General features: G+C 47.5%; 1 protein-coding gene across 1 annotated transcript; it reads right to left on the reverse strand.

Moving 5' to 3' along the window:
• On the reverse strand, positions 1–26,720 carry DOLPP1 (dolichyldiphosphatase 1). The gene is made up of 8 exons (XM_066580540.1): positions 26,590–26,720; positions 17,067–17,167; positions 16,905–16,989; positions 16,451–16,550; positions 15,816–15,914; positions 15,607–15,735; positions 13,316–13,405; positions 1–6,533 (listed from the first exon to the last, which is right to left on the reverse strand). Exons 1-8 carry the CDS (start codon positions 26,663–26,665, stop codon positions 6,497–6,499), a joined length of 717 nt encoding a protein of 238 aa, XP_066436637.1. The 5' UTR covers positions 26,666–26,720; the 3' UTR covers positions 1–6,496.

Here is a 26,720-nt window from a genome sequence, read left to right on the forward strand (position 1 = left end):
GAATTTTGCATAATTTTTATTTTAAAATAAAAATGTCATGTTTCAATTCGTTGGACTTACATTTGAACAAAAACAAACGAAAGTGACAAGTTGGTGCCAGGAGCCGCTGACAGGGGGCGCTGTCTCGCTATGGTAATCTGTGCTCTGGGCCTGTATCATGCACATGAAGCAATACAGTGATGGCCCCATCTTATCCTAAAGAGGTCGTCAAAGATTAGAGTTGGGATGAAGATTTCCTTCCCCCGGAAACAGCACCACTCTTGTATGGGCAGCACCAATTACAGTGTACCTCCAGGATACTAGACCTGATCCGACAGCGGGCATTGAGACACAACTGAACTGTGGCTAAGGCCATTATACAATGCCCAGGCAATATCTTGCACTAGACAAGAGTGGCACTTTTGGGGTGAAGAAAAAAAAAAGGTCTCTAATCCTGAACCACCCCCTTTATGCCACCTGACCAGGCAGACATTACGCTGTATTCTGAAAGTGTTGCACTTTGAGAAGGCAGCGGGCACGGGGCTCTGCCGGCATTTCCACACGGGGATCAGCTACACCAACCACTTTCTCAGGTTTGTGTATAGAGAGAATGGTCAGTCTAGCCAATCCGGGTAGAGAAAATCTGGCTAGGCCCCGCCTCTATGGCTCTTCTGCTCATTTGCAGCAGTCCTGCAAAGCATGTTTTTACCGTAACGCTGCAGTGCTTCAGAATGAAGCGTCCGTCTGCCTGACCGGCGTGGATGTTGCTTGCTGTTTGGGCAGCATGAACCTGGCTGACCGGTTCCTTTTAAGCTACCAGATACACCCCAACTGTGCACATTGTGGGGTGAACTTTGTGAGCCTCCCATGCAGTCGTCATGTAGAAAAGCAAAAAGTTGCTGCTCTCCTCCGTGCGATCACCTAGTATCGGTCCACACAGGACAAGTACTTATAGACAAGTGTTCGTAATACAAGGATAAAAAAAGATGGCAGACGTCCGGATGGGCCTGCCGTAAGCCCTTTCCACATGGACAGAATATCTATTGTACCCGACGTGTATACAGATAGTAATGCTGTGCTCACTTAACAGATTGTGACAATTCACATTAACTACAACTGCTGGGACGTCCTTTGGTTGGAACGACTGAGGACTTCTAGGCTCGATTGCGTGCTGCCGCTCACATACAGTTGGGTCGTCTTGCTTCCCACAGACACTACAAAATTTTGTAGGAACTCGCACTCTTAAAGGAACACTCTGGGCAAAACTGGTGTCTATCCCTGGGGTGGCCGAGCGTGGCGACCCACAGAACGCTGCGGGCTTAGCTGACATTTATCAAGTGTGGCGCGCTTACAGGACTTTTTTTGGAACTGGAACATGAGTAAAAATAAAAAAATTTACCACTTAAAAGGGGCGCTAACTTTTCAGCCAACTTCTGCTCATCTACTAGCATGTGTTAGTCTCATCATTTCTGCAATATACTTGCATTTAAGAAAAAAAAAAAAAATTTGCTCTACCGCTGTAAATCATTTGTAGTGGCTGCCAATAGGGGTCTCCCTTCAATATACTGTCTTAATACAAAAGCTCTGTAACCAACATAGACACAGGGATGTTTCCTTAGCAATGGGGGAGGGAGGCGCTATCTTTACCGTGCAGGCAGAGGTTACAGGCTAACAGATCTGCAGACACTGTGATAACCTCTCTTGGGGGGGGGGGGGGGGGGGAAGTGTATAAACAAACACAATATTGGTTTTACTCAATTGTCCAGGGAGAGCAGCAGGATGGGAATTTAAAAATACTGCCCCTCTTCTGATTGGTCCACAGACTGCAGCATGTGAAGTCAGGGCAAGGAAGTGTAGGACAGTGAACTACTGGCAGCATGCTAGGTTTGCTACATACCCTCTGCATTTAAGTGGATTGCAAACAGCAGAGCAACAGGAAAAAAATTTTTTCTATATATATATGGAGAAGACCACCTAAAAATCAGAACTTACAGATATGAAACAGGGTGGAAACAGCAGCGACTAAATGGATAAGGAGAACCTGGTGTATTTTTAGACAACTTGTTAAACTCAGGTACGCTTTAAATATCCTGTTCCCACAGACCCTGTTTAAGGACTTGAGTATGGAATCGCTACCCGTCCCATCTCTATGTGCGATTGGTCATCCTGCTCAGATATTAATCCGAGAACAACCATCGCAGCAGCAGATGGACTCTGACCCCCCCACCCCCTGTTGTAAGCTACGGTTTAGCTTTTTTGTTGCTCTGTCCTAAGCATTATACCCATTTTATTTTGCCATTGACAAGAGGACTTTTTTTCCTGCAGAATTTTTTTTTTTTTTTTTTTAAATGTTAATATTGAAAAGCTTCTAAAATTTTTTTAAGTGTTATTAGAATGGGGGAAAAAATGCAATTGTGGCATTGGACGTGGAGCTTAGTTTTTCCTGCATTCAGCGTTTCGAATAAATGACTTTTGCAAATGAGCAATTACTGCAATAAAGTAGTGAAACTATATATAAATTGTCACATGACACCTATAATTTATTTTTCCATCAATGGCCCATTTTTTTTCGTTTTTAAGCTTTACAGCCCATGGGGACGTGACTATGAGATAGCTTGGTCCCCCATACAATACTTGTAAGCATTATCCTAATACACCATCTCTGGTAGGAGGTAATAGGAGTGCTAACAGTGGAATTGGGAGCTTTCACAAGACCTGTGCCTGACAGGAGAACCCACCCCCATTAATAGCTTAGATGCAGTAGTTGCTATAAACCACAGCATCCGAGTGGTTAAATGGTCCCAGCTCCAGTTGCGGGCAGGTATCAGCGGTGCAGCACATCCAGACCTGCCATGTATGGCACAGTCCTTGCTCCATTCACTTCACTGCATCCTTTATTTAATCACTAATAGAGGAGTGCCTGAATTAGGGAGAATCGCCCGAGCTCCACCCCTGTCCATGGGTTGGGTCTAGTAGTGCGGTTCCATGAACACTTGTGACCTGCAATACACCACACCCAACTTCTAGCCAGCGAAAGCTGCCATGCTTCTCGACCCTAGACGCCCTCTTTAGGCCTCTTTCACATGGGCGGCAGCAATATCACATCGGCGTTCTGTGCGATTAACGCTGTTTTCTCGCAATAATATCGCGATTTTGTAGCGCTCTTTTTGAGGGGCTTGGAATATAAGCTCTAGCTGTATTAAAACCAAATAAATAAATCCATCACCTAAGAAGTGCTGGCCAGCTCCGCCCCAGGTCTCCTCAGGTCCCTGGCTGACTTGCTTGTAGTTTTCTCCTCAGTGTTTCCTGGTCAGAAGTTTGAAAAACCCCGCCTCCAGGAAGCACTGCTTCTGATTCAGAGGGCAGTGCTTGATGAACCAATCACAGCCATTTAATGAATGGCTGTGATTGGTTCATTGAGTGCTGGCTCCGATTGGTTCTCTAGCGCCAAGGCTCAGCTAATCAGAGGCGCAGCACTTCCTGGAGGCAGGGTTTTTAAAAACCCTTGACCAGGAAATGCTGAGGGAAAACTACAAGCAAGTCTGCCAGGAACCTGAGGAGATGTGCGGCGGCGCCGGAGAGAGCCTCTTAGGTGATGGATTTAATTTTTATGCAATGCGATACACAGAAAGACTCTATAGGGGAACATGAGCTACAAAACCTCGCAAATTGAAGCCAACGTGAGAGGACCAAAAAAAAAAAAAAACACGCACAATTTTGTCGCCCATGTGAAACCGGCTATAACTGCAGTTTTGCCCTTATTGTGATCGGTCTAATTCCACCTCGTCATCCACGCTCCAGGTAAAATTACATATAGTTAAAAACTTTAGGAGCAATTTGTAACTGGTCTTAATTTGTTTTTCAATTTTTTTTTTTGGGGGGGGGGGGGGTTGTAAGTTTGTAAAGCATATTTTCTTCATAGTAAATTCTGCTAGAAGGGATAATGAAATATTTTAGGACTAAACGGCGCTCGGAAGATAAAAGTGGCTGAAAATTAAGCTCTGTATTTCCAGCCACAGCAGGAGTTGCAGGATGATGAGCCTCCAGAGTCACTAAGAATCCAGAACTTGAAAAGGGGAGGGGGGGTGTAGACACCCCTCAAAGTTAGCATCACTTCATTTAAGTAACTGCAATACCAACCACAGCCCATGGACAAGAGTGGAGCTGTTTCTTCAGGGGGGCACCATTTAGATTTCTTCCTATTCTGGCTCGCCTTTACATTTCTCCAACCCTGATCAGTTGCTTCCTTCAGCTCTACTCCTTCGGGCTCCCTCACGTACATCTGCTGCATATTACACAATTTATGTGTAATACGCAGTGCTAAAAGCCCATTGCTTTACGTTGGGCCATTCAGACTTGTGTTTTTCTCCTGCGCATATAACACGTGTAGAAACAAAAAACGCAGCATGTCCCACCGCGGTGCCTAATACGCACATTATGGGGTAGGGGTGTTTAAAATGTGCACATTACATGCATCTTGTGTGTATGAAGATAAATGCAGCAAATATACGCCTGCGCGAGCGAGCTGTACGCCAGTGAAGAATTGGTCGTTTCCCCCGCAATTTTCTTGCACGGTCGGTGCGTTTGAGGGAAAAAAAAAAAAAAAAAAAACACAATTTGAATCAGATTACATGCGGTTTTATCATGCATTGAAAAATGCACGTGGGTCCAATAGTATAATGCATCGCACTTGTATGACAGGCAAGTGGGATACTTTTTTTTTCTTCACGCGCCCCTAGAAAATAATGGGCGATTCTTGCAGAAAAATAGGACTCGCTGCAATTTTTTTGATCTTAGCTTATCCGCCCAAGAGAAAAGTTTCTCGTTTGATAACCTGTTGGAACCAATACGTTTTTTTTTCCCCCTTGCGAGTTTTACCGGCTTACAATCGGACAGAAATCATGCAGAAAGGACCCCCGAGCAAATACAGCCCATGATATACTGTATATCCAGGATCTCTTCCTTTACAAGCAAGAGTAACCACAGCGGTCGTCTGTATACTCCACAGCAGTCATTTCCAACTTTTGTTAAACTACAACTCCCAGCATGCCCTGACAGTTGAAGGTGAACAACTGGGGAGCCACACGTTGAAGACTACCGCACCCTATGGAGAAAAGCCTTAATATCGCTTCCATTCATAGGTGGCTCAATACTACCAACCAGGAGGACGATCTCCCTATTCCTGCCCTGATCATAAAACCAAACGAGATTTGGGTATTAACTACGTATTAGACAATCGCTTATAAGGTAATTCCCTAACAGTGCAGTTTTACTTTAAGACAGGATATTTCGAAGGCATATTCTGGGCATTTAATCCCTTTAATTACTGATGGCCCAGCCTCAGGAAAGAATATCAATACTTGATCGGCGAGAGGACCGACGCTCGGAACCCCCGGCGATCACCTGATCTCAGGCCCCATACTCACTGTAGCAGGATCTGACCCGAAACGGTAACAGAAGCGAGACCCATGGAAGCAATACCTTCTATAGCACTTCTGGTTTAAACCAGACAGGGCAGTACATGGGCCTGAGATCAGGTGATCAATGATCAACTACTGATGACCTATCCTCAGGATAGATTATCAGTACTACAAGTGGTTAAATGTCCGCAATACCCCTTTAATGGAAGGTCAGAAATGAACCACATGGGAGGCTACAGAGCGATTGAGCTCCTTTCTCAGTTACGGCAAAAATCATCTCCACGGAGTAAGACGAGTAACAAGTTAGGAAGGACACGATTCCGCTTTTCGCCCATTGACAATTTTTACAAAAAAAAAGTTTTTAAAAAAATCACTAGTGTTAAAAGGGTTATTTGTAGTCCTTAAATTGAAAACCTTGTTCAAAAGTGCAACAGGAATTGCTTTAAGCCCTCCAGCCAATCAATCATCAATAGGCACCTTAGGGAGCATAGCTGAAGCCCATAGGAGGGGGCAGTATTATTAAATCGGCAACCAAGCTTAGTCTGTTGAAGCACAAAGGGGTTAAGTGCCTCACTTGTAAATCATGGACCACAAGTCCCAAAGCCTCTCCCAACCCAACCTCCTCCCCCCCAAAAAAATTGCCGCCATTTCCAGCGTCTTCCACCCTTATTAGATCCAATTTTCTTAAAAATATAAATAAATAAAAGGTGGCCGTTCATGCGATAAAAAGGGGCGTGAGAGGGATGGATTTCCTTTGATCATATGAAAAGGGGGGAAAAAGGTGAGGGAAAATTATTTTTTTTTAACACCTTAGCTCTTGCAAATTTCCATCAATTCGTCAGAGAGGGACGGTTGGACAGCGTGCATTGGAGAGCGTTGGTCGGCTGCAGTCCTGACATGCAGAGGGCGGCCGCTGGCAAGACAGGCATTGTAAACCAAGTAAAGGCCTCTCTTTCTCACTCCCGTGTTTTTGGTCCGTCAGTTTTAAGTGTTCTTCGGTGCACCGTGGGCTGTACTGGCTTCATTTCCTTTGGACTGCCAGAAGATTATGGATCCTACCGCCGTCATACCCCAACCCTTGTCAGTTTGTCGGAGATTCACTGCAGCTTTGTACCGAGTTTGCGTTGTCTGCTTCTGGACAAGTCCGGAAAAAAAAACAAAAAACGTTTGTAATAGCCAAAACTTTGTACAAAATATGCCAAAACATTCAACTATTCAAATAAGCAATGGGAGGTCCTAACTTTTATAATGCATTAAAAGGGGTATTCCAGGCATTTACTACTGAGGACATCTCCTTCGATAGGTCATCAGTAGTTGATCGGCAGGGATCTGCCACTCGGGATTCCCGCCTTTCAGCTGATCCTACGGCCACTGTCGGTGCTGGACGGCCGCATCGGTGGTCAGGGCCCGAGTGTAATAGATCGTTTCACTCCCACTGAAATAAAATGGGAGCAACACCTATTACACTTCCGATTCCGACCACAATGAGTAGTTAGAAGAGTAATGAAAGCATCCATCCCATTTATTACAGTGAGAGCGAATCCCATTTGTTATACTTCACACCCTGACCAACCATGCGGGCCGGAGGATCAGCTGATCGGAGGGGATCCCAAGTGGAGGACTACTGCCAATCAACTATTGATGACCTATCCCGAAGATAGATTATCAATAGTACTTAGCATGGGAAACCCCTTTAAAGTGATGAAATTATAGCGGTCTGCGGTCACCACTAGGTGGAGCTTAAAAGTTTAATTTAAAAAGGTTGTACCAGAATCACTGATCCAAAAGAGGCAATGCCCTGATCAGTGGGGTCTCAACAGCCAGACTCCATCTGATCCCAAGAACAGGGGATCCTGTGACAACCCCCCATCCCTCTTGTGGGTGCAGCGAGCCTGCAGTGAAGTGGAGATTGAATGGAGCAGCAGCCGAGCAGACGCCATTCAATGGAGCATTTGGAGCTTCCATCACCAGCAGTCCCATTGAAGATGAACGGAATAGAGCTGCACACCCACCACCGCCACTCCATTCAATCTCCTTCTTACTACAGGGGTTGCAGTGATCCCACAGTGAAGAGGAAATTGAGGCACTGGACCCCCATTCTCAGGCTTGTTGGGAGGGGGGGGGGGGGGGGGGGTCTCAGCAGTTACTCACCGTAAAATCCATTTCTCGTTATGTTCATGTATAGCTCCTGCCACTAGGAGGCAGAACTAATCACAAAGGTTTGTCCCTCCCACCAGCTATAGCCCATCTTTAGGCACTGAGCTAAATAAGTTTATACAGAAGTCTTTCGTAGACAACGAACTAACACATGAAATCAAATCAAGACCATAACAAGAGTGCAGGTAAGAAACCATTGAGGGACCTTGACAGAAACCACGAGAGCTAGCGAGCTATAACCGACTGGGTGGGTTCTGTGTCCCCCAATGAACGTGACAAGAAATGGATTTCACAATAACAAAAATCCTGTTTTCTCATCCGTGTCATCGGGGGACACAGCAGACCACGGGACATTCTAGAGCAGTACCCAGGGGGCCAAACAAAAGGTAGCGCAGTCAGACTGTTGGGCCCTGCAGGTACCTGTAAGCGAAAGGTCCACCAAGGGCTGTAACGGAACGCATGTTGTAGGACGCACACAGTGCAAATGGGATAGCAGCTCTAATACTAGAAGGCTAAAAAACTTGCGGATCATCAAGGAAGTGTCTGCAAAATATCATAAGATGGAAACAATAAGGAATGGGGATCCTGTTGTCCTGTAGGAGATACGCTCCGGGAACTGAGGAGACACCGCACTACATGGGGAAAAGGGACGGATTACCTTGTGTGGAGGCAGATCCTTGAATGTATCTTGGACCTTTTCAAAAGGTCCCAAGAAAGGTAGACTAGCAAGCAGTAGATACAGTACAAGTCCTGGTTGCTGAGGATGTCCAATTTCTATAGGCGGTGAAGGAAGAGACCGGACTTTACTCTTTAAAAGTTTTTTGCCTGTTTAAAGCCCAATGCACACTGGCGTACTTGCATTGCGGAATCCGGAGCAGGAATCTGCCTCTGTATGCTGCAGCAAATACTTCCCATAGACACGCTGTGCAAAAAAAAACGCTTTTCCATATCCACAAGTGGAAATCAGTTGTGATTTCCCGCTCGCAGAGGGAAAAAAAAAAACATAGCATGTCCTATTCTAGCATGGATTTCGCAAGGACCTCTTCCTTTGAAGTCAATGAAAGCTGTCCGATCTGCGACCCTTCCGCAATAACATTGCGGAAGGGTTGCGGATTCCGCGTTATCACTAGGCTACATAGGGGCATTCCCATATCAAATGCCAAAAATCGGCCTGAAGTTGATGGCATCTGTGACTGGCCGACCTTGGCGTTTTACCCACTTTGTGAAGAGGTACTGGGGTCAGATAAGATGGATGGATAACCGTAGTATTAGCTTATTGACAGCTGGGAGTCTACTAGATCTGACCATTAAGCTCTTAGTGAGGGGATACAAGACTGGCGTTTATCCTGACTAGATAGTGGGTTATAGCTGAGATTAGATGGGTACAGGGCGCTGATATTAGGCCTTTAGGCCCTTGGGATCTAAATGTGCCTATTGTGTGATATTTTGATATGTGGGTGGCGGTAGAGGGACACTGGGTATTCGGAGCATGCCATAGTTGGAAGTATCGAAACCTTTGAAGTTGACGCATTTGTAATTTTTCACATAATTGGGTGAATGTGACAGGCACATTATTATCATATATGTCCCCCAATTCAGATACACCCAATGAGATCCAATATTGGCAATCTGATATTTCCTGTAAGGAGGGCAGGATAGGATTATTCCATAGGGGGAAGGTCGGCTACCGTATCCGTAAAGTGTTGAACATTTTTTGCAGTTCGCCATATAGATAAAGCTAATTAGTGTATGGGTCATATTCGAGGACTTGGTGTACTCCGGGCGTTCTAAGTAACTTAGGAGATCGGCCTTGTAATCGGCAGTTCCTGCTGCAGGAACCATGGTCGTAGATTGCACAGTTGGCCCGCCAAGTAGTATAATTAGAAGTCCAACAATGCCATTCCAGCTCGAGTTTTGGGCCTTTGTAAAGTGACAAGTTTTAATTAAGGGCGGAATATGCCCCATATAAATGTGGTGAGATGGGAATGAGGGTCAAGTATGTTGTGTTCTTCGTTTTGCTAATGACACAAAGGCAAGCCAAGAGAATGGTTGAGCCAATGTTGGGAATGTCAAGGTGGAAGATAATTGTCAAGGATAGAAGGGCTGATCGCTGGCCCTCCTGATTATCTGTTCAGAGGCACAGAAGGTCAGGAGCGCTGGAGCGTGAGACGCAGTTCGTCACAGTATGCTGGATATTGCTGACATGGCATCTTTTTTTTGTTTGTTTTTGCTTGCTTGGCCTGGTAGGCCATTGCTATAGTAGTCTTTGAGAGAGCAGAGAAGAACGAAACAAGTAGACCAGGAGCCTGAAGGTCAGAGGGGTAGCCTAAAAATCCATGATGATGATCACAGGGAAGGATTCTTGAAGGATCTGTCCCGGAATGTTAAAAGAAGAACCGGAATCATCATAGGAGGGGAAAAAAGTCCCATTGGAGAGCAAACAGCCCTAGAGAAATAAGCGCCCCAGGATGCTCCAGCCTCCCTTCTGTCAAGGCAGCACGACTCCCAGAAGAGAATAGTGAGGGTATGGGAGAAATTGGGGTTTACAAGAGAATCATCACTCTTAGGCCGCTTTCACATGGCCAAGAAAATCACACAAGATTTGTTCATTGCGAGGCGCACAAATATGAACCCCATTCTTTTGAAAAGGGTCATACACATGAGCAACTTTGTCTCCCATCTCGCTGCAGGGGAGGGAAATCGTGGCATGTCCTATCTTTGGGCGCTCCCTCACATCACCCATCATTTTCAATGGGCTGGTGGCAGCATTGCACCACGTGCTGGGTGCACACAATGTAAGGAGTCATTGAGAAAAATGGGAGAAACTCTGTGCTCTTCTACCAAGACGGAGGATCCCTTCTTCCCCGAAGTAACGCAAGGCTGTTTTGACATGGATTGCGAGCGCGATATGGGGCCGCGATTCACACGAGTCTGAGAAACGCAATTTCCCAGAAGTGATGCAAGGAGTTTTCGAATGAAAAAAAGCCTCTCATCCGCGTGAATGAAACACGTTGGCAAGCCTGATATAGGGGCTTCTCGGCTCAATATTGCGCTCAAATTTGCAGAGGAGTGCTAAAAGCGATTACAGGTAATATACCTGTGGAATGCACCGAATAGGTGACTTACTATGCTTATGGAAGGGATTGCAGTAGTTGCCCAATTGCAGAGCGGACTGCTTAGAGTGCTTAGTGCAGTCCATAGAAGGAAGGGTAGTCTTTACCAGGCAGATGTACCGGCTTGGTGGGTGTCACAAATCTTCCTCGGAATAGCCGAGATAAGCCTCGTCAAAAAGATTCCGGTAAGTAAGCCATCTTGGGCTTGACATCAGGGAATCCCGCCACGCTGTGCCGCCTCAGCTACCGAGATTTTACAGAATCTAGAGGGAGATGCCCTTTATAGAAAGAATAAAAGACCTATGATCAATACAAACAGTGACGGACAACATCGGACACCACCTGAAAGGGAAGAGCAAACTGCCAACAGAAACTACTCCACTTAGGGAGAATCAGAGGACAGACACTGAAAAGTATCTGTTATCTGCTGTAAGGTAATTACTCGATGTGACAACAGCAATTGAAGTAGGACTATAACAACATTCTGCTGCTGGCACCGGTCACAACCGTGCGGTGATGAGGATCCTGGCTGGCTGATCAAATTGGAGATCATTGCACAACCACATCAGGCGTGGAGCGACCATATACAAATCACTTCTTCGGCTGGTTGCCAAAACCAACAAAAATCACATCATAGACAGTCAAGCGACACAGACTGACGCCTTACTAGGTGTACTCTAGTAGCTTCTCCTCCATGCTGCAGCTGCATCCCAAGTAGTGACTCTTCCCACTGGAGCATGGATGATGTATGGGTTCCTCTCTTGTACCAGCTTCGTCTCATCCAAAGCTGACAGGACCACCTCCTGGAAACTCCCCAAGGAAACACACTTGGTCTGAGATGGACCACAGTGAATTGCAAGAGGAGAAAGCTCATGCACTCTGGTTGGCCCCAAATGAAGGAGGTTCACCCATATCAGGTGTGTGGCTCCAAGAACTGTAGACCTAATGAAGGTAACCATCACCCCAGAAAGCAGTGCTGCCCCTAGTAATACACATTCTATGCCTAAGGAATTGCAGCTATCTGGAGGGTAACACTTGATTGCTGTCTGAGGTCTTTCCATGACTTTATATGCGTGGGAGTGTCGAAGAGTTAGATGGCAAGAACCATGTTCAACGGATGGAGCCAACCTGGTCTGAGGCAGGACGTGACAAATATTGCCGCTGCAGATCTACTGTAGGTGATCCTGGCTGTGACACAGGAAGACCTGGACCCCAAGAGGCACAAATCTATAAGCCTCTTCCTGGAGGGCTGCTGGGGAAGAGAAAGTATTTCGGGAGGAGTAGAACGCTGCCCACATTCCAGGGACTAGTTAGTGTAGTAGGTGGGCTGCAGACGAAGGCCAGGGATTTTGGCAGGATGGACCATGGCTGTAAAAGGAGGGTGACCCCAGAGATGTCTTGAGAGAAAAGATGAGGAGTCCCATGAAGGAAGGGGGTGCTGACTGACTAAGAGAAATTACACTCAAAAAAGAGGTAAAGAGTGTGAAGATTGGGGTGATGGTGCCATACTTACCTAAGACATGCTCGCCGCCTCTTGAGCCTCTTCTCTTCGTTTTCCCTGGGGCACCAGCAGCGTCACCTCCTCGGCGACTGTCACCTAGTGGTGAGAGATCGCTGGAATTGGGGGCAGGATCCTCCGGTGATCTAATGGCTGGCGGGAAGCAAAGTGGTTAGCTCCGCTCTGTTCCAGTTTGTCTCCTTGGAGGAGGGAGAAAACAGGGTGTCTGATAGAGCACTGCTCGCCCTCCTCACGTGGGGACAATATCTCATTCCCGATTCTCGGCTAAATGGGGGGGAAAAAAAAAATAAAAACAAGAGACCTACTGCAGACACTAAGCTACAACTGATTAGCTCAGTGTTAGTGGGAGGGACTAACTGTGCTTTGTGTCGCCTCTTAGTGGCAGAAGCTATACCAAAAGTCTGCCATGTCCCCCCCCCCCCCCAATGACACGGACGAGAGAGCCTATTGTAGTACAACCCCATCTCTACACAGAATACATGTCAGAAGTGCAATAGCAACAACTAGGTTTTTGTTGAAGTCACTGTTGTTGATTTCTGCTGGAAAACTTTTATTCTGGTGCACAGTGCATGCCAATTAGATCCCCGGAGTCACTGGGACAGTGCCGTAGACCTCAGAGTTACCGCATTGCATCCATTCCCCCTTGATTAAGACCCTCCAGTGCCCCTGACATCAGCACTTCTGTGTTACGCATGCACAGTGAAGGTTGGCGTTAGACAATCCAATGTGGATCTGCCTTAACACACACTTTGGCCGATTGAAGAGGAGTACATACAGAAGCTTCCCCTCTACGTCATCTTCTCCAACACTATACAAACTCAAACTACTAAGAGAGACATACAAGAAACACCCAACGTGCAGCTGAATGCAAACTACTATTCACCGTTATCAGCCATTTTACCTTCCAGACAGGTTGACAGTTCTTCAGTAGGATTATATCCCTAGTTCTGATGACTACTTTACCTCACATATCTCCAGTTTTGAGGACCTCTAGAAGCATAATTTAGAAAATATATATAGTCTATCTGAATAGTGTACCTACAGTGCTCAAGCTGCTGCAGAACTACAACTCCCAGGATGCCTTGTCAGCCCAGAGAGAAGCTAGACATGCTGTCCTCTGCATTTACCTGGCTTCTGATCGAGTGACTGTGTATTCAAACCACAAGATGTTGGGAATTAGACTGGTGTCCCGGATAAGAAAGAATTCCGAGATGGGCCTGCAAGAAAGAACAGACGACAGCGTGTAAAGAGACATCCGAGAAACGGGGAGGGGAGTCAACGTGATGGAAAATGGTAATAATCACAGCAAGAATGGGCGAAGGAATAAACGAGCACAAACATATACGGACATGGAGTCTTCACCCCCATAATGTCTTACATTACCATCCAGTGCAATGGTGGGTAACTGGCAGCCCATGGGAGCTCTTGTCAGTCTGTGTACAGACCAGCCAATCAGCACACACTGCCCTACCAATAGTAATTGGACACTTGAGCAAGAATCACAATTAATTATCTTCATATGGTAATACTTAGTGGAGCTCCTTTGGCCCTTGAATATTCTCCGTGGCATAGTTTACGTATTCATGGTTCTTGTTACTACAACCAACGGACTGAGCCCATGCCATGTAACACATCCCCAGACCGTAATGGAACCTCTACCATGCTTAAACTGTTGGCATAACACAATCAGGCAGAAGACATTGCCCAGGTGTCCTCCACACCCACGTATGCCTATCTGATGTGAAGATGGAGTAGTGCGATTTGTCACTCCATAGAACATTGCCAAACTGTCTAACAATGGCGCTGCTTGCGCTATTGGAGACAGGCCGATGCATCTCCTTTGAGAGAACTCACCAGATGTTTGCAGGATGAATTAAGGGAAATGCCAGCTGAAGTGTATTAGACGTTATTAGAAAGTATACCACAGAGAGAATCCATGTTGTTAGGGCCAAAGGAGTCCCACTAAGTATTATCATATGGAAATAAACCATAGACTGGTCGAGTTGGAAGGGACCTCCAGGGTCATCGGGTCCAACCCCCTGCTCAGTGCAGGATTCACTAAATCATCCCAGACAGATATTTGTCCAGCCTTTGTTTGAAGACTTCCATTGAAGGAGAACTCACCACCTCCCTTGGTAACCTGTTCCACTCATTGATCACCCTCGCTGTCAGAAAGTTTTAGAATTACATGTACACGATCCTACCTAAAGTAATTGGACACTTGATTCTTGCTCAGGTATCCAATCACTTTAGGTAGGATAGTGTACATATCATTCTTCTATGTCACATTGACTAGAGAGAACCTGAAACCTCAGAGTAAATCACAGGCTCTTTCTGTAACCCCTATGGACTTTAAAGGATGGGCAGCCACCTCTGTCCTGCAAAAGGGGATCGAGGACGCTGTAATATGTGACCCTTTAAATAATACACTTATTTCTCAGAGCTCAGTTTGGAATACCCAAACCAGAAGACAGAATCAATTAGGAAACCCCCATCTTCCTGGAGATTTCTACTGATACACGTTTTATATATGACGACTGCGTAATAATCCAGAATAATCTGATAATCCAGTATGAGTATAGCAGGATTAACAAATCCATTCTCTGTAGCCGTTGTCTCTGAAGTGGCTGGTAGCTTCAATAAAAGGGGACCTTTCAGGTCCCTTATGCTGCTCAGGCTGTGGGTAGCACAGTACAGGGAAAAAAGACGCACGCAGCGGTTTACAGTTCAAGTACCTTGTGGGGATTAAAACAAATAAAAATTTAAAAAAGTGTTTTTTTTGTTTGTTTTTTTAACTTTAGTACATCATTTATTTTTCAGATCTACAAAGAGCTGAAAACCGGGCGATTTTTTTTTCCAGCACTCTTTAACAACGGTTTCATGAAATACAGACAGTACAGGGACGACATCCAAGGGCTATCAGGTTTTTGTTTCTTGCATCTCCATTGACTTAACTAGGCAAGTCTCATCCGCAAGAAAGGATCGAAAAAAATAAGTGAATGGTGCATTTTTTTTTTTTTATTCCCACTTAATCCATGTGCGAAAAAAAATTAATGTGTCATATGGCACATAGAGTGCTGCGGGTCATCTGAGTCTAATCAGTTGTAGACACAGACAGCACACAACCTGCAGATCCGCTCGTGTGTCTTTGACTTAACCCTTTCCAATCCACTGTGACATCTTCCTACATTCCGATGGAAGCATGTACAGCTCCAATGTCAGAAGACATCCGACAGGGTATTCTTACCATCTATTGCCAGCCACTCCGCTGTCGGAGCCTCTGTGGTGCACACACACTGGCTTTAGCCAGCAGATGGCACCGTTGTATAACAGCAAAAAGAGAAAGCCTTTTAGGAAACCCTGAATTCAAAATTGGATTGGAAAGGGTTAAAAGTTTATTTTGTAGCTCAAAACTTACCAGGATGCAATTCTAGGGAATAAAGGGGTAAGAATCTCCTGGGTGATGGCAAACCAAGCTATGGCCAAGATACTTCCTGCCACAGCTCCGTAAGTGACCTGGCTCCAGCTGTGATACATTAGATACACTCTGTAGGAAAACCACAGACAGTTACACGAGATGTAACACTCAGTACTCGTATAGAGCATTATAAAAGGCATCGTACATACCGACTATATGAGACTAGACACGCTGCTGTTAGGAGACAAAGTGACAGTACATGACGCCAGAGCAAGTCCAAGAACCGAGCATTGTTTGTCTGGTGCATCCTGAAAGACAAAAACACATAAAATGAGTTCTGAGGAGCGCAAGACTGCCTAAAAGTGCAAGTACAACCTGGTGGCAGAGAAGAAACCCCCTATACATCACTAGGAACTATCAACACATACCGAACTAATAACCTATCTACTTCAACCAGGAGACCTCCGACAAATACAAGTTCTTGAGTGGTTCATGTTAAAGCCAGCTGACAACCAATATGGCAGCCAATGCCGTACCTTCCCCCTTAATAGGTTATGTTACATCGGGGAAGGGGTCTAACTGCTGGCGCTCCCAAATCTTTTTTAATCCTCAGGAACCACTTCTCTTACCCGTACTGAAAAGTCGTTTGGCATGAAGACAGGCCATTTTACTAACTCCTATGCCAAGCGTCTATGAGCAGGTTGAGATCAGCTTACCACCCCTACTGGGGAAACCGGTCCGCTAGATCAGTGCCTCAAAAGTGACCCATGTGAACTTTGTGCTAGTTGCCGTTCTGGAAAGTGGTACAACCTGTAAGAAGCGATATATTATCATTCTATCTCACCTTAAGTACAGGAAGAGGAATGAATACACGGAGAAGAACCACATGAACTGTGAATGACTTGAAGGCAATCCATATTCTGTGGTGACTGTTGTGTGCGTTCCTGCGAGAAGGACCGAAATGCAAAATGAAATAAGTACAATGACTCTAGCCCTAGGAACCCCTAAGCGCCCCGACCCTAGACCAAGGAACCCCCAAGCGCCCCGACCCTAGACCAAGGAACCCCAACCACCTTGACTCAGAAGCTACTGAGGGCTGTCCAGCATGATGGCTGTCTCCATAATGCCCGGTGTGTCCCTGTGGCAAAGCTGTAATAAAGCTACAATCCCATGATGTGTAACATGCAACTCATTGTGTGTCTATGGTCAGGAATGACAATAGGATCAACAATTGTTCTCAATTTTGGTCTGACATCCATGAAATGTAAGCAGCGGCCATACAACCCTGTCCCGCTTACCTTCACAGGGCCGCGGCTCTCGTATAATGTTCTTAATTAACCAGTTCACACCTTCATTCATTACCAAACCCCCCAGAAAGGAAATCTGGAACAGAGAAAGACAATTAGGGACCATGACCGGCATATAACCCCCTTGACGAGAACGTTTTATTAAACACTAACCGTGTGAAGTTCTCTCTTGAATATGATAAGAGTCACAAAGCTGATGAGAATGACGACTGGTCCCAGGCTGAGGTAGGCCAAGAGCTGCCCGTAGACGTCTCCTAGAGGAAGAGGGCCACAGAAAAGAGGAAGAAAACAGATTGAAGACTCTGTACAGCAAAGGCAACTATCACAACATACATCATTCATATGAGAAGGTCTACAAGATAACCAATCCTGGTGAGGTGCTGAGGGCTTCCCCAGTTTTATATGCCCTATATGCAAATTATAGAGGGGGTTTCCACTGGTGCTATCCTAAAGAACGTGCTGCAACCATCTATTACAAGGATATAACAAAATACACTTAAAAAGAAAAAAAATTACAGCTCTAGAAGTTGGAGTTTTGCTGCAAAACCCGGCATGCAGTTCCATCTCAGGTAGATACACAAATGATGAGAGTTGTGGTGATTAGATGAGCGGTCTTGTCACCGGAGGCCCTAAAAGTGGTTCCCCCCTTGGCCTATAAAAGGATCACAGACTGTTAGGAGGTGGTGGGACCAGTGGATGTGCGAGGGCACACAAGGTGATTGGGCTCAGGACGCCCCCGACCGAGGATTGGCTCATCGTCCGACAAGTAGCAGCAGCTCCAATGGTTTCATAGTCATTAAAAGGTATCATATCTACAAGATGACTTGGTTTCTCTTGCTGGGAACAATCACATTTTGCTCTACTGGCTAACACCGGACCAAACCTTTGTTTTCATTACATCTAAGCTAGAGGCGGTACAACAAAGTACTATATTCTCCATGCCAGCCTGTATCACATCTTGTATCCAAGCTAGAGGCGGTACAACAGGGTACTAGAGCCTCCATGCCTGCCTGTATCACATCTTGTATCCAAGCTAGAGGTGGGACAACAGGGTACTAGAGCCTCCATGCCCTTCCATATCACATCTTGTATCCAAGCTAGAGGTGGTACAACAGGGTACTAGAGCCTCCATGCCCTCCGGTATAACATCTTGTATCCAAGCTGGAGGCGATACAACAGGGTACTAGAGCCTCCTATGCCCCACCACACCGTATCACATCTTGTATCCAACCTAGGGGCGATACAACAGGGTACTTGAGCCTCCATGCCCACCCGTATCCCATCTTGTATCCAAGCTAGAGGCGGTACAACAGGGTACTAGAGCCTGCATGCCCACCCGTATCACATCTTGTATCCAAGCTAGAGGCGGTACAACAGGGTACTAGAGCCTGCATGCCCACCCGTATCACATCTTGTATCCAAGCTAGAGGCGGTACAACAGGATACCAGAGCCTCCCTACAAGGGGTCGGTTCTCCACAATAAATGATGCTTTTGCTCTGATATTGTAATCACTTCCTTATAACATTATAATCACGCAGAGAACGTTTCTGCCATTCTGACAACATGCACGCGGGGCAAATTGAGTTGCAGATCACGCGCTTGTCAGCAGGCGCGGGCGATCCGCTGGTCAATGTGCCAATCGATGTTGTGGAGATTCCCTCTCCACGCACACCAGTGGATTTTATTAGCGGCCACCATATGCCAAAATAAGATCTTAGCATGCTCTATTTTCAAAGTGGATACGCAGGGACGGCTTTCATTGAAGTCAATGGAAGCCATCCCTGCCGCGGCACTTTTGCAATGAGCATTGCGGAAGTGTCACGGATCCAAGTAATCGCCTAGGCGACGGTACGGGGAAATCTGTCCTGGAGCACCAGCGGCACATCCGTACTACAGAAGAAGAATTAATCTGCCAGGTACGCAGGGTCGTCAACAGCGGGCGGATTCCATGTGGGATTTCCTACACGGAATCCATGTGTGCCCAGGTGCAGGAAGCCTTAGGCCCGCCGTGGATTCTTCATGTAGAATCCGTAGCGGGTCCCTCCTGCCCCGCGGACATGAGGCCTAAAAATCTGAATAAACTTACCTGCTCCGGATGATGCGGATCTTCCTTCCTTCGCGGCCGGATCTTCTTTCTTCGGCCCGGCGGATGTGCCCGGCGCATGCACGCTGCCAACGTGCCGAACACATCCGCCGGGCCGAAGAAAGAAGATCCGTCCGCGGAGAAGGGAAGAACCGCATCGTCCGGAACAGGCGAGTTTAATTCTGGTATGGGTCTCCTGCGGATCCGGACGGCTTCCATAGGCTTTAATAGAAGCCTGCGGGAGACCCGCACGAAAATGGAGCATGTCCCGCACGTGGATCCGCGCCTGACAGAAAAAGGACATCCGCAGGTATTTAAAGGGGTTGTCCCGCGAAACAAAGTTGGGGTATACACTTCTGTATGACCATATTAATGCACTTTGTAATGTACATTGTGCATTAATTATGAGCCATACAGAAGTTATTCACTTACCTGTTCCGTTGCTGGCGTCCCAGTCTCCATGGTGCCGTCTAATTTTCAGCGTCTAATCGCCGGATTAGACGCGCTTGCGCAGTCCGGTCTTCTTTTCTGAATGGGGCCGCTCGTGCCGGAGAGCGGCTCCTCGTAGCTCCGCCCCGTCACGTGCCGATTCCAGCCAATCAGGAGGCGGGAATCGGCAATGGACCGCACACAAGACCTGCGGTCCACCGAGGGTGAAGATCCCGGCGGCCATCTTCACCAGGTAAGTAAGAAGTCACCGGAGCACAGGGATTCAGGTAAGTACTATCCGGTTTTCTTTTTTAACCCCTGCATCGGGTTTGTCTCGCGCCGAACGGGGGAACTATTGGAGAAAAAAAAAACCCGTTTCGGCGCGGGACAACCCCTTTAACTTCCTGCCGGTGTCCAATGCATCCCTATGGGGCTCGGATCCACGTGCGGGAGAAACGCTGCAGATTTTAAGCCCGTGGACATGAGGCCTTATATGGTTGGTCTTTTTAAACAGATGTTGGGAGTCTTCCAGATCCTAGAAAGAGAAATAGAGGAGGGTACCCCTCCAAATCAGGTGACCAATTTAATGGAAACCCCCGTCCCCGATCCCGCAGGAAAGCGCGCCCTCTTCGTATCTGGTTAACATTACTAGCGTTGTCTACAAGGGACTTGTTTAGTTGCAGCCTGGAAGAACCTCATGAATAATTGAGTCCATCAGTTTTGCTGAGCCATTAAAAACCACATGAAATATTCAGGGAAACCACAGAGCAGAAGGAGCCAGATGAGAGAAGTGCGGTCAGCGTCTGCGGCGGTCACACGGAGCGGCGGCCTATGGGACACGAATAGATTAACAGATCCGTTCCCAATTAGTCAATAAGCTCCAGATACAGAGACCCCCAAATAACCCGCATCTATAGGGTGGAAAGAGGACAGGTCGGATGGAGTGGAGTAACAGACTGCAAAGGGTGCGTTTGTAGACTGTAACCATGGAGACACGCTAGTCAGCATAGGTGCTGCACACACAGGAGATGTTTAATGCAAAGTTGCTTTATTATTTATTGTCACAGCATTGAAGCGATACATCAGAATTGCGTAATGCTACACAACCCTTAAACCTCATGCGACGCAGACCGGCGCGTTTACACAATGGGTTTAGGCGAAGGGCGCTGCGTTTTTGCATGTATAGAAATAACGCAAGCAAGAAATAAAAAACAACAACAACAAGCAAACATGCACCCTTTGCTTCCAGTGACCAATGAAGTTTAATATGAGCTAATTAGGGCAGAATACGCACCAAAATAGGGCAGACTTATTTTTTGCACCACTAAAAAGCGTGTGCAAGAAAAAAAACGCACATGACCGAACTCGTTGCAACCAATGGGCGATACTCACCGCGCGCAAATTGTGCAAATTACTGAGATACCAAGTCTAGATTTATTACTACAGCGCAAAAAACAAAAAACACGTTTTTAAAGAAAATCAAGTGGATCTGCAGCGCCTTGCTCCAGGACCCATAACACATTCTTCTAGCAACAGAGCTGTCCCAGGGACTTTGTGACCGTGCCGGGGCTAGTGCAGGGCGACGGAGGGCCGCTAGTACTCTTTTCCATCTCTCTTCCACTGCAGGAGCAGCAGCGCTCTGTAACAGTAGTGCATGTGGTACGGCGGTAGTGAGGGAGTCAGCTGATTGGTGGTGAGCGCTGGCGAGAACTGCCGTTGCTCACCCGTCTCCACCAATCAGCTGACTCCCTTCCTACCGCCGTACCACATGCACTACTGTTACAGAGCGCCGCTGCTCCTGCTGTGGAAGAGAAGGTACAGGAGTTCTGGCGGCCCCCCGTCACCCTGTACTAGCCCCTGCAACTAAAGTCCCTGCGTGGGGGGGGGGGGGGGGGGTCAAAAGATTTCCCCTCCCCCCCCCCCCAATTCTCCTCCTCTAAAACCTAGATGCGTCTTACAGAGCAAAAAAAGGTAAATATCAAAATATTGTCATTGTTTGGGCCGTGACGAGAGGTCAGATGCCTACTTTTTAAACTGGGGTTTTTTTTGACTTTTAAATAAACTTTATTGAATTTTTTTTTTGTAAAACACTATTTTTAAGATTTTTCAAGAGGCGATTGTTTGATTACCAGGATAGTACACTGCATTACTTAAGTAGTGCAGTCTACTAAACCTATGACAAAAGCCTAATAGCCTCTGCGAAGAGTCAGGGCCTAAAAGACTGAGTTACATGGCCGTGGGAACCCGTTGGTACCTTGCGACTGCTGATGGGTGAGCTACAGCACTGGCCTATAAACGTGCTCTATGCATGCTGGGAGTTGTAGTTATTAGTCTGTTGTTGGGTTTACTGCAGAAATGATGTATGTAAACACAGCGGCAGATCGGCGGCTGCACGGGACGAAGAAGAGGGTGCAGAGCGGCAGGTAAAAAGGTACAGGGTGCCGCTACTTACCTCCTAGATTTCAGCATTTTAATTGTGTGCCCAACAAACCCCTTTAAGAAGGATTGTTCTGTAATGTGCCTTGTGCACGGTGGCACAGCCCCAACGGAAGAGGCACCCAGGCAGCTGCCTGATAAGACAAGAGTCCGTTACAAGTCTCTTTCCTTCTTGTACTACCAGATAGGCGAAGGAAGAAACAGAACTAATGAGTAATCAAACAAGCCCCGTCCGTCCGGTGTGGCAGCGACTGCTGCCCGGAAAATGTGCCGCACGCAAAGATGACAGATTTGCAAGTCAAACATCGGTGTGTCGGTTCAGGACGAGGGCTTCGGCTCTGGAATCATTTCCCAACACTTATTGTATATCAGTCACAACCCTTCGTCAGGCCGAGTGCAAGCAGCGGCGGACAAACGAGCAGACGCTCAATCGCTGGCTGATCGGCTCGGTTCAGGAGACGAGCGCCGATATCACTGATCTAACGAGCCCATTTAGAACGAACAGGTGCTAGCCCCCATACAGCGGCCATTTGTCATTAGTACAGCTTCCCGCTCGAAAAAAAAAAAAAGCCGATCGGCCAATGAACGAGCGTTTGCTTGATTGTTGACTGCTATTACATAGGCGCTAGTGGCGGCTGCGTTCTTCCAATGATTCCTGGGCTCCACATGTATGAGTGCTATTACACGCGTGTTAACGGCGCACATGTAATAACATCCTCACGCAGCCCCTAAAGGGGTTATCCAGGGAAATACTACGGATGACGTATTCTCAGGATAGGTCATCAACAGTGGATTGATTGGGGGTCCGCCACTTGGGACCATGGTTGAGGTTTCTTGGGCGTCTGTTGTCAGCACCACAACACCCAGGGGTACGGAAGGTGGAACCCACTACTCCGACCCCTATAGTGGCCGGCGCTTGTAACTACAGCAGCAGCCCCCATTGATTTTAATGACAGCTGCTCTTGCAATTAAAGCGCCGGCCGCTAGACAAGGGTCGGAGCAGCAGCTTGTACTGACCCATCCTGAGGTAGTACTTCCCTGGAAAAACCCAGGCAAATTTTGACTGCGTTCCCCGTGGCCGGATTATCGCCGGGGTGCTATGTAAAGCGCAGCCCCCCTGTCCACGAGCGGAGAATCATCGCGATAGATTCTAGATGGAAACTGAACGGACTCCAATACAGCCAATGGGGTCCGTTTGTTTGTCAGAAGATGAACCCGTTTGGTCAGCGACCTCCGTTCTCCTGTTCCCGTAACGGAGCAGGAAAACAGAATCAACAGCACAAAACGTGAACGAGCCCCGAATAGTAGAAACCCCCTTTAATCTGCACTTTAGCTACTAGAAAGTCTAAGAAAGCTTGGATTTTAAACCCATCCCATCTTATGGTTTCCCGGTGTTAAGCGGCACCCGGTCTCTGGCATCTGCTTATTGAAGAGGAACGTGCTTCCAATGAGGTATTACTGGAGAGGTGGCTGTCAGTGGGCAGCGTCAGGTACCGCCCATAACTTACAGGTCAGGGTCCAGTAGGTCAGCATCTTCTGACCGCCTTAGGGGCTAATGCCCACGACCGGATTTCTGTGGCGTTTCACCAGGCAAGCAATGTACACTCTACGGAATTCCATCGCGGAACTCCACAGCGTGGAATAACCCACGGCATGTCCTATTTGCCACAGAAATACGTGCGGACGGCTTCCATTGTTGTCAATGGAAGCCGCCCGTCACGCTATACTTCCGCTATAGCACAGTGTATGTATAGCGTGAATACGCGACTTGCCCACCGCGTCATATGACGCTGCCAGCACGTGATGCGCTGTACTGCACATGTGCTCCGGCGCGTCATGCAGAAGTTGCACAGCGGATCCAGAGGGGAGTATGGGGTCTTTAGGGAGGGGGGGGGGGGGGGCGCAGTGACGGACTCCACTGCGGTATTCTGCTTGCGGAGCCCGTCACAGCTGTGGGCACAAGCCCTAACTTTATCTTTCCCTCAAAGGCGTTGTGCGAGGGCTCATTTTTTTGGGGGGGATGACCTGTGGTTTCTAATGGAGTATTCATTTAGGCCTCATGTCCATGGCATAAATAGAATTACCAAGCCTGCGCGGGTCTCCCGCACGTGTGATCTGCGCCCATAGGGAATCATTGGGCACCGGCAAGTAATTAAATACCTGCGGATGTCAGTTTTTCCCCGGCACGCGGATCGCACGCACAGGAGAAACACCCGCAGCATGCTTTATTTTGTGCGTTTTTCCCACACGGATGGCTTCTCCTGAAGTCAATGGAAGCCATCTGCCCCGCGACACAGTCGCAGCTGACACTGCGTCCGTACCGCGGGAGAGCAGGAGTTATTAAAAAAAAAAAGGGGGGGGGGGGGATCCGGCCACAACAGAGGAGAGCCCCACAGCGACCGGACAGGCGAGTATGCTGGGCCCGTGCTCATCAGAGCCCCGCAGCGTCCGGACAAGCGAGTATGCTGGGCCCGTGCTCATCAGAGCCCCGCAGCGTCCGGACAAGCGAGTATGCTGGGCCCGTGCTCATCAGAGCCCCGCAGCGTCCGGACAAGCGAGTATGCTGGGCCCGTGCTCATCAGAGCCCCGCAGCGTCCGGACAAGCGAGTATGCTGGGCCCGTGGTCATCAGAGCCCCGCAGCGTCCGGACAAGCGAGTATGCTGGGCCCGTGGTCATCAGAGCCCCGCAGCGTCCGGACAGGTGAGTATGCTGTATCGCTTCGTATTAAAGACGGTCTTGGAGACCGGCGCCGTGTAATTATTATTATTTCTGGCCGGGATCACATTGCGGTATAAAATGTGTTATTTTGATTAATCAGACTTTTATGGATGCAAAGATACCAAATAGGTTTTGAGCTTTTTTTTTTTCTTTTCTTTTTTTTTTTAAAGCATAAAAGTTTTTTTTAAATAAACTTAAATATCCTTTGGTTTTTTACAATAATAAGGACTTTTTACCCCCACTTTTTTTTTTTTTTTTACTTTTGAAGTTTTAACCATGTGATGGCTTCTACCATACAGTGCAGTACTTCAATATTGCAGTATATGGCATTTCTGCAGGCAATCCATTAGGACGGGCCACCCGTCCTAACAGTCAGAAATACAAGGTAGCCCTCGGGGCCTTCAGAAGGCCATCAGCTGCCATGACACTCAGGCTACATCTTTTGCAAGCTCATCGCAAAATTGACAACACTTAAAGGGCTGACAGAAGGCACGCCGATCACCGATTTTAATTCTTAGTCAGACCGCTTACACCAGCTGTGTACGGACCGGGCTCAGTCCCCAATTCTGCTCCATACCAACCCCCTCACCCCGGTCGTACATATCTGTCCCGTGTACGGGGCAGCTACTAGAAAGGTTGGATTTTAACCCTTTCCAATCCACTGTGACGTCTGAAGACATTCTGATTGAAGGCTGTACAGCTCCAATATTGGCAGACGTCCGGCAGGGTATTCTTACTGTATATTACTGGCCGCTCTGTCGGGGGGGGGGGGGCCTCTCCAGCATGTCCCATACCACAGTACTTGCTCTAGGCAGCAGATGGCGCCATTGTATAATGGCAGAAAGAGAAAGCACCCTAGGAAACCCTGAATCCAAAAATGGATTGCAAAGGGTTAAATCCATCCTATGGTTGTCCCAGTACAAGGCCGGCCTCACAGGAACCAATTTGAATTGCAGATTCCTCGATCGACATCTGCGCGGGAAATCTGCGGTAAAACACGGGCATTGAAAAGCATACCTTTTCAAGTTTTCCTTCAGACTCGCGGATACGAATTGCGTGCTCCGTGAGCGGAAGAAAAATCGCAGCATGCTCCATTTTTTCACGGATTACGCGTGGACGGCCCCCATTGATATCGATGGAAGCGACCAACTCGCTGCCCATATACACAATTAACACGGGCAGCGGGTACCGCACCGCCGCTCAGCGAACAACCACCTATACTGAGCATGACCCCCTACGAGTCTCCGCGATACGGTTATGTGAGGTACGCAGGGCCAACAGCCTGATTCCACCGTGGCCCTCCCGCGTGTGGGATCTGACCCGCTAAGCCTTCACACGGCAGAATCCGCAACGGATTGCAGTCCGTTCTTCACGCGGATTCGCGTCGTAAATTCTCTATGCAGATTTTTGCCCATTGACAGCGCTAAAACCACGTGCGGATCCGCAGCAGAAGAGCTCTGGATCCATTTCGCGGTTTTCACGGGCGGATTTCATGTAGAAAATTCAGAAGTGGAATTCGCCATATTTATTACGTATTCGAATGAGGCGTGGTCACAGGTCAAAACGTAATACACGACGGCCCTAAGGAAAATATACCTATTATTACACAAGCTTCTGCGTACGGTTCGCCATGAACTGCGACATTTCGAGGAACTGTCAAAAAACAAATAAAATGTTCCAGAAACACTGCAGACATAGAGATCCCTTCATGCAGAGGTATATGGCACACATATACTACAGCCACACCGTACACGGAGAACACTACAAAACGAGGGCTTCCTCCATGACAGGCAGCCAGCGTGCACTCAGCAGGTAGGGAGAAAAGTACCCCGCGCATGCGCACAGGGCTGTCACACAACTCGGCATCAGCCTCTGCCACAGTGCGCATGCGCACAACCCCAGACAGTCCCATAAAGGGATCACAATATCGCCATTAAATCATTCTTCCAACCGTTCTCAATCAGCCGTCTGCAAGCGAACGCGTCAAAGCTGCAAGAGCGTCATTTACCTGCAGGATATTCAACGTGAGTCAAGGAAACCGGCCGCCATTGAGCCGAGAGCCAGCACTGTTCTACAGCCGCCATCTTACCCGGATACCGGGCGTTTGGAAACGGTAGTGGCTGGTTCCCATCCTCTAGA

This window comes from Eleutherodactylus coqui, chromosome 10 (genome assembly GCF_035609145.1).
Source record: "Eleutherodactylus coqui strain aEleCoq1 chromosome 10, aEleCoq1.hap1, whole genome shotgun sequence".
NCBI lineage: Eukaryota > Metazoa > Chordata > Amphibia > Anura > Eleutherodactylidae > Eleutherodactylus > Eleutherodactylus coqui.